This window comes from Mustela putorius, unplaced genomic scaffold, assembly GCF_011764305.1.
Source record: "Mustela putorius furo isolate JIRA1106 unplaced genomic scaffold, ASM1176430v1.1 tig00000596_pilon_pilon_pilon, whole genome shotgun sequence".
Taxonomy (NCBI): domain Eukaryota; kingdom Metazoa; phylum Chordata; class Mammalia; order Carnivora; family Mustelidae; genus Mustela; species Mustela putorius.
Window position 1 is genome coordinate 13,711,816 of NW_025421428.1, and position 12,908 is coordinate 13,724,723.

At 64.3% G+C, this 12,908-nt stretch overlaps 1 protein-coding gene across 3 annotated transcripts in view; it reads left to right on the forward strand.

Moving 5' to 3' along the window:
- Positions 1 to 7,320: 7,320 nt before the first annotated feature.
- Positions 7,321 to 12,908, forward strand: part of ADAMTSL2 (ADAMTS like 2) — a 31,038-nt gene continuing 25,450 nt past the window's right edge. For 2 of the 3 annotated variants that reach the window (XM_004757010.3, XM_045082698.1), the window contains exons 1-6: positions 7,321 to 7,599; positions 9,188 to 9,421; positions 9,940 to 10,082; positions 10,931 to 11,006; positions 12,118 to 12,220; positions 12,708 to 12,853. In XM_004757010.3, coding sequence (XP_004757067.1) covers positions 9,332 to 9,421; positions 9,940 to 10,082; positions 10,931 to 11,006; positions 12,118 to 12,220; positions 12,708 to 12,853 — 558 coding nt within the window. In that variant the 5' untranslated portion in view covers positions 7,321 to 7,599; positions 9,188 to 9,331. The remainder of the gene's footprint in view (positions 7,600 to 9,187; positions 9,422 to 9,939; positions 10,083 to 10,930; positions 11,007 to 12,117; positions 12,221 to 12,707; positions 12,854 to 12,908) is intronic. The other variant, XM_045082697.1, reaches the window with a different exon arrangement.

The following is a 12,908-nucleotide window of genomic DNA, read 5'->3' on the forward strand; positions in this document are numbered from 1 at the left end:
GTGACCAACACTTGTCTCTGATTTTTTTTTTTTTTTTTTTCTCGAGAGACCAGAGCTGTTGGTTCCAGGAGACCACACTTCTTTTCTTGCCTTCAACCTCGGCAACAACCTGGCAACAACCTCAGAGTAAAGTGGCCCTGAGTAGAACCCTCAGCTTGCAGCCTCTTTCTGTCCTGGCCCTCTCCCCCGGGCCCCAGGGAGCTGCCAGCGGTCTCTGCTGCTGGAGCCCCGTGTCTGCGGCGGCTGAAGGACAAGGTGTAGTCGATTCTCGTCACCAAAGAGCCTCGCCGACCAGCACGGTGCTTTGCCAGCCCACGCCAGGTCCTGCCTGCTCTTTCCCCACCTGGGTTTCCTTGGCAACTGGACTAATGAGACAGTGTTTTCTCCTCGGCTACATTGTTTCGCATCTGTAGCAAACGGCCGGGCCATCCCTCTCTCCTGGGCTCCCCCGCGGAGGCCGTAGCTGGCGTGGCAGCCTCCCTCCGCTGGCCTTGGGGAAACCAAGGCCTCCCTTCCCTTGTTGTAAGAGGTTTTAGGGGCACTGTCTGGCAGGGTGTCCCCTGTCCTCTGGCCTAGGAATGATGGCGGTGGTGAGCTACCCAGGCAGACTCTCTCCAGCCTGATCGCTTGTCTCCTGGCTGGTCTGCTTTCTGCCCGAGAACCCTCTTTAGTTCGACTCTTTTTTCATCCTGATATAGTTCACATACGACAAAGTGCACGGTTGGATGAGTTCTGACAAGTGCACATAGCGATGGGACCACTGCGTCTCCCCATCAGCCTAGGGTGAGCCCTCGTGCCCTTGGCCAGCATAAGCAAGCGCTGCTCTGTCGCACGCCTGACTTGGCCTGTTCCAGAATTCCGCACAGATGGGACCATGTGGTGTGCGTTTGGGGTCTGACTTCTGCTCCAGCGACAGAGCGTCCCCGAGAGTCGCCCACGTTGTGTGAGGTGGTTTCTTTGGTTGCCAGGCGAGTGGGGTTCTGCCACGTGGACGGGCCACGCTTCTGTTCTCCTGAGAGCTGGACCGCCGAGGGCGACCACGCAGGGACAGCAGGAACACAAGTGACAGGAACCTTTCTGCGGTTTGCAACAACGCATCGGTGGTGCCATTTCCCACTTCGGAGCCTTCCAAGGCGCCTACCATCCCTGGGGTAGTGTCCACGGGTCGAGGAGAACCCCAGGCCCCGTCGGCCCACACACGCGTGGGTCTCCGCCACACTCTCAGACCCCGTCCCTCCTCTACGCCCCCCCCGCAAGCACATAGTTCCTTCTCCTCCTCTTTCGGCCGTTGGCTCGATAGCACCGTCCGTGGGGAGGGCCGTGCCCCCCGCCTGGCGTCCAGGCAAACCGAGGTGCTCCTGTGCCGGGCCCGAACCTGGCACACCGTAGGTGTTCGACAAACACTGGCTGAATGAATGACTTTGTTCAAAGAATGAATGAAAGTCCAGGGAGGCCAGGCTCCTGCACATTTCAGTCTGGCACCGAGGAGCCCCGTTCCCTCTCCAAATGGGAAAACCAGATCCTGCTCTGCGTGCGGCTCTGGGCAGGGCAGGAGGCGGCGACCCCACGTGGGCCATCCCAGAGGCCTGCTCTCCCTGCCCACCTCTCCACCCCTCCGCTCCTGCCCGCACCCAGCTCCCAGCCCCCGTCCCCGGAGGAATACAAACCCCGTGGTGTGGAAACGGGAGTAGATGTCAGGTGCTCAGAGAACCCTCTGGAGCCACACCCCGCGCAGAGGCAGGAAGACATTCCACAGTTGGTTTTGTGCATGAGTGTGTGTGTGTTTTCTTTGCAGCTGTGAACTCCAGGGCCAGGGCTGTAAGCTTGGGAAAGGGGAAAAGAGAAGGGGGAGGTATGGGAGGAAGGCAGGGGTGCGGTTGGTTGGACATGTGTTGCAGTGATTAAAGCAGAAGGGGGTGGAGGGGGGGTTGCCCCAACGTGGGGAGACAGGTGACCGGGTCTGGGGCAGCCTGGGGAGCCGCTGCAGACCGGCCGGAAGTCCCAGGCCAGCGTGGAGGTGGGGACGGTGTGCGTGTGGCTCCCTCCGAGACCTGGCCGCCTGGAGACCGACCAGCTGGCTCGGGGGAGGGCGTCCAGCTCTGAACAGGACTGAAATGACCCTTGGCTCTCCCTGCAGCTGGCGAAGCCATGGGCCTGGGGGCCGGGAGAGGGGGAGGCTGAGTGGGAGACCCCGGCCGGCCGATTCAAGGGAGCAGAGAAGTGGGGGTGAGGGGCTAGGACAGGGCGGGGCTGGAGGCCCACCCCACTGGGACACCCCACCCACTGGGCCGGATCCACCCACGGGCTGGAGTGACCAAGGTGCAGCCTGTCCCCGTCCTCTCCACTTTCCTGTGACCTCCGTCTGCCGGCCTGCCGTGGCCACCCCCAGCCCACCACCCCCCAGCCCGCCACCTGCTCTAGTTCTGGCCACACCCAAGCCCAGAGGCCGCACACCCTCCTTCTGCCTGGACGCTCACTGCTGGTGCCTCCCCCTTTCGTCCTGTCGCCCTCAGCCTCTCCTGACCCCTGCCAAGGGGAGGTCTCTGCCTTCTAACCCCACCACACTGTGTGCGTCTTGAAGGCCGCTCGCACACACGCAGACACGGATACAGCGCCGGCTGTGTGTAGGGCCCTGTGCCAAGCACTCTTGCTGCTTTGTCCTGTCGGGTCCCGTCGGCAGCTGGGGGGTGGGGTGGGGGGTGCCGTGTCTCCCCTCCCCATTTTACCGGGCGGCAGACCGAGGCCCAGAGAGGAGCAGGTTACTGGCGCAGTGCTGGGGGAGGGTCTCCGGATGGCCTGGCCTCCCCACCCAGCCCGAGGCGGCATCCCTCCTCCGCCCAGCAGATGGCGCTGGCCCTGGGGGGACCCTGCAGGCGGGGGATGGGGGGGCAGCCGCAGGGGGAGAGGGAGCCCACCGCTCGTGCCCCCTTCCCGCGCCCCCTTGGGCCATGGAGCAGGCCGGGTTTTATAGAGGTGCTGAAATGCCTGGAATGCCACCCAGCTCCCGTCTCCCGGACAGCTGTCTGTCTGCTCAGCAGGCCCGAGAGCCAAGCCAGCTGCTGCGCCTGCGTCCTCCAAATTTTGAACACCCAACCCTCGGCTCTCGGTCACTCCAGAGTTCAGCGGCCCTCGTGCCCTGGCTGTCCGTGTAGGGGCCTGCTGGGGCGCCCCTGCACCTGGCCAGAGGGGTTTGGGCTTTGATGTTTTCCCACTTGTTCCTTGGGGCCCCCCTAATTACCCCCCGCCCCCAGACTGCCAGGCAGGGGGTCTGCTCCGTGCACGTGTGCGGGTCTGCAGCCGAGCTTGGGGTAGCAATCGTGCCTTGCCTGCAGCCGCCTGCTGAGGAAGCCACCCCCAGCCTCTGAGCGCCCACCGGTGAGCCAGGCTGAGGGCTCCGTCCCTGCCTCACAGGGTCGCCGGGACGCTGATGAGAGTGTGGCCCTCTGAGCGGTAGCCCGGCCACCGTCAGGCCTCGGGGCTGCGTTTCCCGGGAGCTCCCGTGGCGGGCTCACTTCTCAGCCACGCCAGGCTTCTCACGCCGCAGTCCTTGTTCCTTATTTGGGTGGAAAGGAGCCTCTTGTGGAATCTGAGAATCAGAGAGGCCTACACACTTCCTGGGTGCCTGTACTGGAGCTTCAAGCCTCGGCCTGACAGAGCATGCTTAGGGCTTCTGGCCGAGAAGGAAGGACAAGGAAATGAAGAAGCCTGTTTTGGGGTCCAGCTTCCCACCTGCTGACCCCCAGGAGTTGGCAGGAGGACATTTTCCCTGAATGTCCAGCCCCGGGCCTGGGGCAGAGAAAGCTGTCTTCTGCCTCAGGCTGGGCAGGAAGCTTATGACAAGGGGCTGGCTGCCACTGGGGCTGCTCTCTGGGGCCTGGTCCTCTTCTGGGTCTGGCCAGTGATCGCCAAGCTGGCCAGATGATCCCTCTGGCTGAGGTCCCCCATGCTTCTGAGCTCTGCGGCAGACGCTTTCCTGGACGGGACAGCGCTCGGCTGCCAGTGTGACTGTTTGACTTCCAGCACCCCCAACCTGGTCACCCCATGGCCACCCAGTGTCCCTCCCCGGCCCTGGATCTTTTCTTTGCCCTGAGCCTGCTACTTGCTGTGTTCCGCTGCCTCTCCTCGGCATCTGGTAGAAACATGCCTGTTTTCCTGTTTCCAGGCTTCTCCCCAGACATCCAGAAGGCTCTGGTAGAAAGACCGTCTACTAAAACACAGGTGTCTGCAGCACCCCTTCCCTAGCCGGGGCCCCAGGGAGCAGTGGCCCAGGGTGGGGTCCCCTGGAGGAATCAGCATGCCAGCAGGGAGCTCTGCCTCCGGAGAGCGGAGGACCTCTTGGCTTCAGGAGCGGCCACACAAGTCCAGCCCTTTGTTTATTGAGCCCCCAGTATGTCTAGAACATGCTGGGCCTCAGAGGTGCTGTGTGAGCCAGGAGCAGCCTCCGCTCTGTGGGGTCCCAGCTGAGGGTCCGGAAAGAGCATTCTGAAGCCTCAACAAAGCCCTGGAACACCTGGGGGCTTCCCAGAGGAGGTGGCCCCAGCAGATCCTCTGGGGAGCTGAGTATGTCCAGAAGGGTGCAAAGAGTCGGGGGCAGGGCCCGACATGGGGGCCCAGAGTCCTCTCTTACAGTGACTCTCCAGGGAGCCCAGACAGTTTGGATCCCGGGAGGGACAGAGCCAGGAGGGAGTGACCCCACTAGGTGATCTGTGGGGCTCAGTGCAAAATGGGGGACCTTTGTTCAAAAAGCAGGATGAAACTTTTTCTTTCCTCCATGGATTCACGGGACTGATTCTGTCATTTTTTTTAATTTGAAGTTTGTCGTGTTCCTTTGGGCACGAGGATACTTTGGGGATGAGTGGTCACCCTTCCAAGTACCCAGGACCCCATCCGGAGACATTCAGCCCTGCTCCGGCCCCTTGGGGGACAGAGGGCGGCTGTGGTTGCTGGGTCCGGGCTGGGGGGGTGGGGGTCAAGAACCCCAGAGGTGGAGGGAGGCGGGCCGAGGCGCTAAGGCCCAGCGTGTGCTCCATCGCCCCGTCCCGTGCCACTTCCAGAACACGGATGCAAAGACCGCATCATTCCGACCGCCAACATGGTGACCGCAGAGCCCCAGCCCCGAGCGTGGGTCCCTCTGAGCACGGGTCGAGCCGCGGAGCGGGTCCTGTGTGGCCGCTGGGCGGGAGGCTCCTCGGGCATCTTGGGTTCCTGCTGTGAGCTGGGCCCTGAGGGCACCAGGAGGCCCGGCCTCTGCAGAGGCCTCTGCGCTCGGAGCACAGTGAGGCCTTCGGGGAGGTGCTCCCTGCTTATCCTTTGTTCGTCACCCCCCCCCCAATTCCCAGGGTCTTTGGCGGCCCCAGGAGCCTTCCCTGGCTCCCGGGGTCTCCCCCAACATCTCCGGGGACACTAGGAGGTAAAGCAGCAGCCGTGGGTTCCCGTGGGTCTCGACTGGGGGGGCTCCCTGTGTTGCACGGGGGAGGGCCTGGACGGGCTCCTTCAGGTGGAGGGCGGGGTGGGGCGGAGGCCGCGGGCCCAGGGTCAGGCACCTGCGGGCGGTGGCGTAGCTGAGGGGTGGCAGGCGCATCTCCCAGGCGCTGTCCCGCCGGGCTGAGAGGAGGCGCTGGGGTGTTTGTGTCGGCTGGCTGTGGGGTCCCTCCCAAGGGAAACCATTAGTCACCCTGGCGCTGGCTAGACGTGGAGCCAGAAACGCTGGGAGTTTCGGGACCACGCCAGGGGGGTGCAGGGCCCTGGCGCTTGGCTGGAGGGGAGGGGACGGCGGCTGAGGCTCCGAGGGCGCCCTGGCCCTGTCTGTCGGGTGTCTGTGGGGCGGGGAGGGGGTGCAGGCGTGGGTGTGTGTCCTCCAGACTGCCCCAGAGACCGGCTCTGTCCTGTCTGTGCTTCAGCACACGGACCGCAGGGGGCAGTGTGGACCTGGGTTCAAGTCTCCATCACAGGGACTAGCCCAGCAGCCCCGGGGCGGGGGGGGGCACTGAGAGGAACAAGACCTGCCCCCCCACTGTTCTTGGTGGGGCGCAGGGTAGCACGAATGCACGTAAGAACCCCTGCAGACAGAGAGGATAGGTCAGGGACAGTGGGGGGGTCCCTGCTGTGCCACCAACAAGATGTGTGACCCGGGGCGTCATTCAACCGTCTCACAGCCTCAGTCCCTCCATCTGCAAAATGGGGACAGTGAGGATGCCGGTCTCAGAGCCCTGGGTGCCCAGGAAGGACCCCATGCAGGATGGGAGGCGGTGTGGCCCTACTCTGACTCCTTCTCCACTGCTGCTGTTGGGGGCCAGACACCGGGCAGAACTTCCCCAGGGCTGGAATAACCCTCAGCCACCCAGGACGCCGCTGAAGGAGGAGTTCACCTCACAGTTCCTTTGGCAAGGGACGGGGAGGGAGGAGGAGGTTCCCTAGGGGCCGCTGGGGCCTAGGCCACCTGCACAACTGAGGCAGGGGCTGGATGACGTGCTCCGGAGACCTTACATGCTGCTTCCACCCCGACCTTGTGTTTCCAGGAAGGTGGGCTGGTTGGGGTAGAGGTGGGGGGGGGGGTTCCAGGCCTGGCTTTGGGTATACAGTTTGCAGAATCTGGGGTCTGCCTGAGTTCCTGGGGGCTGGAGCTCACGCCGTGTGCTCCTGTGCTCTGCCCTCCACTCCATGCTCTGACTCAGCAAGAACACAGGCCTGGAGCCCCACGTCTGGCCTGCCAGGGGCTGCCCGACTGGCCCAGGCCCAGGCAGGCCGCTGGGCCCTGCCAAGCCGGTGCTGCGCATCTGCACAGAGTTCCCCCCACGCCTCCCCCCCACTGGCCCTGGCCATTTCAGCTGTCTGGTCGGCAGACCACCGGCACCCCTGCCCCTTCCCTGGAGCCCTCCGCTGGGGCCACTGGGTCTCGCTTCCTCACCCTACCTGCAGAGGCCTCTCCTGTCAGGAGAACCTTTCTAAGGCCGTCTGGGTGATCTGGACCTCACCTTTCCCATCTGTAAAATGGAACTGGGCGACTGGACACCTCCTACCACCCAGGGACCATGGCGGGGAGAGTCAGAGACTGGGCCCCTTCCCGAGGCAGCAGTCAGACAGACCTAGGCTGGGCTCTGCGTCCACCAGCCTTCCCGTGACCCCAGGCCGGCGGCTGCTCTGTCTGGACGCCCCAACACACGGTTCCCAGTGCTGGACCCGGGAAGGCGGCCTCCCTGCTTGCTGCTCTGGGCTGCTGCCGAGGCAGCAGTCAGCAAGCAGCTGGGCCGGCCTGGCTGGGCTCCAGAGGCGCGGAGCGGGTTAAAGTGTGCGCCAGGCCGGCCGGTGGCGGGCGGGGGAGCAGCCTGGTGGGAAGTGTGAGTTCCTCCCTGTCTGCCTGACAGCTATAAAGGCAGACTGGCCGCAGAGCCGCCACTGGGCTGCACGCCTCCCTGGGAACCCCCTCTCCTGGGTGCTCTTTGAAGTGGAGGCAGGAGGCGGCAAGGGGAGGAGGAGGAAGGGCGCGGAGCCCGCAGCTCTCTGCACTCTGAGCCTCCCCCGCTCGCAGCACCTGGCGCCGCCTGCCCGCCGTGGCTCTGCCCCTTTCCCCAGGAGGACAACCTGCTGACCCCGGGCCAGGTAGGCCACTGCTGCATTTCCTCTTCCCCACGCAGCCCTCCCAGGGCCTGGGTGCACTCCGGGCGGGCTGAGGGGTGCCGAGCATCCCCTAGCCCCCTCGGGGGAGCTGTTATGTAACCAGAGGAGGGCTCGTGGGGAGGGTGGAGACCCTCAGAGCGCAGTGAGGGCGGCCCCTCAGCGCCCAGCCTCGGATGCCTGAAGCTCTTGGCGAGGCAAGCTTCTGCTGCCGGCCAGTGGCTGGTTTTGGACCCCAGGGAGGGATGGATCCCGCGTGAGCCGGACCTGGCCTGTGGCCAGCGGTGTCTGGGAGCCTTAATGAAAACCAAGTGTGGGGCCGGTTCAGCACCTGTCTTCAGCCCGGCAGGCAGGAGCTAGGGCACCGATGAGCCAATGGGACCGCCGTTTGGGGGGGGCGGGGGCTGCAGATGGAGGCCTGCGGGGGAGGGGTGGCGGGCAGGGTGGGGAGGTGGCGGGCAGGCAGCAGGGGAAGTGGGGGTCGCTAGGACTTGGGCTCCGAACTCCAGGGTCTCCTGCTGCCTGGTCCCCGCAGAGACATTCCGAGGATGCACGGGGGTTGGCGGGCATAACCGGGGATCTGCAGGTGCTTGACCTGCCATGGCTGATGGAGGGGAGAGGGGACAGATCTGGAGGGGGCTTTGGGGCTGGTAAGGGTGGGGACAGCTTTCACACCTTCTGCCTTGGGATCGGCGGGTGCAGGGAGTCCCTGTGTTTACTCTGCTCTGTGGCTTCAGGCAAGTTGACTTCCTTCTCTTGGGTCCAGGCTCTAGGGGGGTAGGTTTGCTGGTTTCTGAAACCCCTTCTCGGCCTTGCTGGCACGCGACACTTCGGACCAGAGACAAATCTTAGAAGCTGCAGAGGTCCCTGTGCCTCCCGGGAGGCAGGCGTCCACACAGAGAAACCAGATAGGGGAGCCAGAGAGCCCAGGAGGCCGGAGGCCTTGATTTGACCCCTGGAAGGAAGGTCAAGTGGTGTTTGGGGCTGACAGTGCTGACTTGTCAGGAAACAGACGGTCCAGTAGCTCTGGGCTGTCCTCACATCATACTCCGGGAGCAGAAATGTCCATCTTGGTTGGGGCAAGTAGGGGCACAGATGCCCCGATTCTGCCCAGCCTGAGATCCCTGAGGGTCCTGGGCCCAGCCCCCTCGAGGGCAGGGGCAGGGGTGGCCAGGGAGGGGAAAGGCCAGGCAGAGCAGGTGGCCTCCGTGGGCCCCTCCAGCAGCCCCACGTGGCTGGCGGGGGGTTTCCTCTCCCATGCGGGCAGCCAGCCCTGAGGGGATGAAAATCCACAGGAGTTCTCACTCGGGCTGGTTCTGCCAGGCAACGAGCTCTGGTGTTTGGCTCCTTCATACAGTGGGTGTGGCCTGGGCCTATGGCCTCCTCAGCTGTCCGTGGGGTTCTCCACAGGCACTACCTGAGGGGCTCAGCTGGTCCGAGGCGAAGCACGGAGCACGTCCCTGCCTGCCCTTCGAGGGGGGCGGGTGCGGGGAACAGGGGCCGCAAGCGCATCTCCACCCATGACTTGTGCCTGTGCAGACATCCTCAATCACCCCCCGACCTCTCCCAACAGGCCACCAGGCAGCCACCAGCAATTGATTCCAGATAGCCTCCCGGCCTCTGCTCTGTGTGGGCCCCGAGGACTCTCCCCTCTTCCTCATCAGCCGTCAGAAGATCTGGGCCTGGCCTAGCAGTGACTGTGGTCTTGCTTCCTAGGATGGATGGCGGACGGCAGCCTTCACTCTGGGTCTGGTCCCTGCTGGCTGGGGCATTGCTGGCTGGGGGCATGGCACCCACTGGGGCCACGGTGAGTGGCGAACAGCGTCCCTCACCCGGAGGGGCTGAGCTTGGAGGGGGTGTGGCCGGTGTGGGGCAGGTGTCCAGGGATCCCTGCACGCATTCCCAGAGCCCCAAGCAGCTCCCAGGACAACCCTTACAAGCCAGACCCCGGCCACTCAGATCCCTCTCTGATTTGGCAGGATGAGGTTGGAGGGAGCCGAGGGCTCCCTTCCAAGAGGGGCCTGGAGCAAGGCGTGTAGAGGGGCCTGCAGAGCCCGGGCTGGGGCCCAGGTGCTCGGGACAGAGAAAGCAAGGACGCTCCCACCAAGCCCCCGGGATGTTTCAGACTCAAGAACGGGAGGACCCATGGCCCACAGCTTCCAGGGTCTTCCCTCCAAGACCGCCCTGGAGACGTGGGCCCGGGGAACGAGTGACCCAGCCGGTGGGCATCTGGGGACCGTATACTCCCGACCAGGGCACGGGGATGGCAGGCCAGTCCTGCCCGGGGCTTCAGCCTTCTAACCGTCTGTGGGGACTGCCGCCCAGGACAACAGTCCAACGTCCAACAGCCTGGAGGGGGGCACTGACGCCACCGCCTACTGGTGGGGAGAGTGGACCAAGTGGACGGCGTGCTCCCGCAGCTGTGGGGCCGGGGTGACGTCCCAGGAGCGACACTGCCTGCAGCAGAGGTAGCGGCTCGGTATGGGGGTGGGGCAGCAGGTGCCGGGGGAGTTGGGGTGGCTGGTGGGGGTCGTCTCAGATGGGAGGGGGTCTTCTGTTGGAGGCCTCCCAGGCCAGGTGAACCACAGGCTTTTCACGGGCCTGTCAGGGCTGAGGCTCTTGGGCGACTGTGTCCCGGGCTCCATCTTGCTCCGGGGTCGTGGGGACAGCACTTTCATGAGAGCAGGATCCATTTCTTGGGAACCCCCGCTTCTTTCTCTCCCTCGCCCTCTCTTTCTTTTTAAAAAGAGATTTAGACCCAACGTGGGTTTGAACTCATGACCCCGAGATCCAGAGTGGGTGCTCTAGCAACGGACCCAGCTGGGCGCCCCTTCTTGGGGTTTTTCAGTGAGGGGTGAGGTCTCCCTGGCTTTCTCTTCTGAGGACATGAGTTGCTTGAACATGGGGAACAGCGTACGGCCCAGTGGTTACCGTCAGACAGACCTGGGCTCAAACCTTGCCTCTGTCGCTTCCTAACTGGGTGACCTTGGCCAAGTGACTTAACCCCTCTGAACATCGGTTTCCTCATCGGTGCTGTGGACATCACTAGGGCCTTCTACCTACCAGCCCAGGGCTGGGGCACAGTAAACGTTCTTGGTTTTACTCTGAGTTCTGTGTACAGAGACCCTGGGCTCTGTGCCCGGAGTACAGAGGGGAGTTGGATAGCATCCCTCGCCTGGGCTGTGGTGGAGCCGTGAAGGTCAGAAAAACTAGGGGGGCTTCTGGGGCCCAGCCCAGAGGCCATCTGGAGTAGGAGTAAGGTTGGGTGCCTGTAGCTCGTGGCTCCCAATCCTAGCTCAGCCCATCTTCCCACCAGGAGAACATCCGTCCTAGGCGCTGGGAATAGGACCTGCACGGGGACATCCAAGCGGTACCAGCTGTGCAGAGTGCAGGTGAGGCCCCCACCCGGTGTGATTTCAACACCCCTCCCCCAAGCTCTGTCCTGGGCCTGCCCCCTATTTCCTGCCGAAGAGAAGGATGGTGAGGCGTCCTGGGCTCCAAGCCCCCTTCCTGCCTCAGATCGAGTCTGTCCTGCACCCGCTGTGCTCCATACTCACAGGGAGGAGGCTTTGCTTCGGGAGGGGGCTCAGAGTGGAGCCTCACGGTTTGAGATCTCTGGCCACGGCCCCCCACTCTGCTCACAAGTCCTGTACCAGGTGCTCACCAGGAGACAGGCAGTCACCAGGCGTCCCCGTCCCCACCTGTGAAAAGTTCCACGGCAGCACACCCCAGCTCCCCCAGGCGCTGGTGCTGTCAGCCCCCCCAGGAGGGAAGGGGGGGTCAGAGGCACTGACACTGGCTTAGCCTCCAGGTGGCTTTCAATGGGGTCCGAGCTGGTCTGCACCCAAGCTCCAGGGTGTGGGGCAGAGAGACAGCAAGGCTTTGGAGTCTCTGTAACTATGACCCGGTATCCCTGTGGCTGTGTCTCTGCCTATGCACACGAGCAGGGAGTTAGGGCCTGTGTTGGCGTCTCTGGTCTGTTCCCTCCTGGCTGCCCATGAGCTCCAGAGGTAGACCCACCTAAGCCCGGAGTGACCAGCTTCCCCCTGCTCCCAGTCCCGGGGTTCTTCTTCTATGAACTCAAGCCCCCCTTCAGTCAGTGAGCCATGTTCCAGCACCGTGGCCATAGCCACGGACACCGAGGTGGGCCTCTGCTCAGGGACACAGGGCGAGCAGGCGCCAGTGCAAGCCCTGCCCACGCCAGGGCGCCTTCCCCGCCCCAGCGCGTCCGGGGAGGAGGCCAGGCTGGCGGGGACACGGCAGGACCCTGCCCAGTGCACGAGGAGGGACGGCGCATGGACGTGCTTCACGGACGGCAGCTGCCCTTTGCTTGTCCTTGCTCCTTCCAGAGAGCAAGTGACACTGAGGGAGAACGAGAGGCCATCATGTGGGCCTCGGCTCAGGCCCGGCCATCCCGGCTGCAGCTGCTTCCTGCTCAGCCCGGACAAAAATGCCTTTGTCAGGCTGAGCTCCTCCTGGAGCCTCCCGTCTGTCGCCCTGCAGGACTGCCCGCCGGACGGGAGGAGCTTCCGGGAGGAGCAGTGCATCTCCTTCAACTCCCGTGTGTACGACGGGCGGACGCACCAGTGGAAGCCCCTGTACCCTGGTACCCGGCCTGGGGCGGCCCAGCGGGGGGGCAGAAGGCAGGGGCGTGCCCCACCCCCCACCCGATGGCTCCCTAATGCAAACCGGTGGGCAGGCAGGAGGGTGACACCCGGAGGGAGGGGGCTCGTCCAAGGTCACAGGCGACAGAGAGCATGAGCTGGTCTCTCTCACTCGTGGAGTAAGTGCCGGGGGCCCTGGACCCACAGCGCAGGGCCAGCCGTTGGTTCCGACCTGCTGAGGAGAGGGACCTGCCCTCCACTTGCGAGGAGGCAGAAGCTGGAACTCATGGACCCCAGGCTGGGCCAGAGCCCCCGCATCTTGGTCTGATTTTGCCACTGAGACCCCGGGCCAGCCCCCTCACGCTCCAGGCCCGAGTTTTTCCATCTGCGCCATGGGTGGGCGGAGCTCGGTCTCCGTGGAGGGGAGGGGGGGCCCCAGGCCCACCGCGCCCCCCACCCCCGCCCCTGAGAGCCTCCGTCTCCCCTCAGACGACTACGTCCACATCTCCAGCAAGCCCTGCGACCTGCACTGCACCACCGTGGACGGCCAGCGGCAGCTCATGGTCCCCGCCCGCGACGGCACGTCCTGCAAGCTCACCGACCTGCGGGGGGTTTGCGTGTCTGGAAAATGTGAGGTTGTTAAACATTGTAGCAAAAGTCCTGCTGGCCTCGGTGCACTGAGCGCCCGCC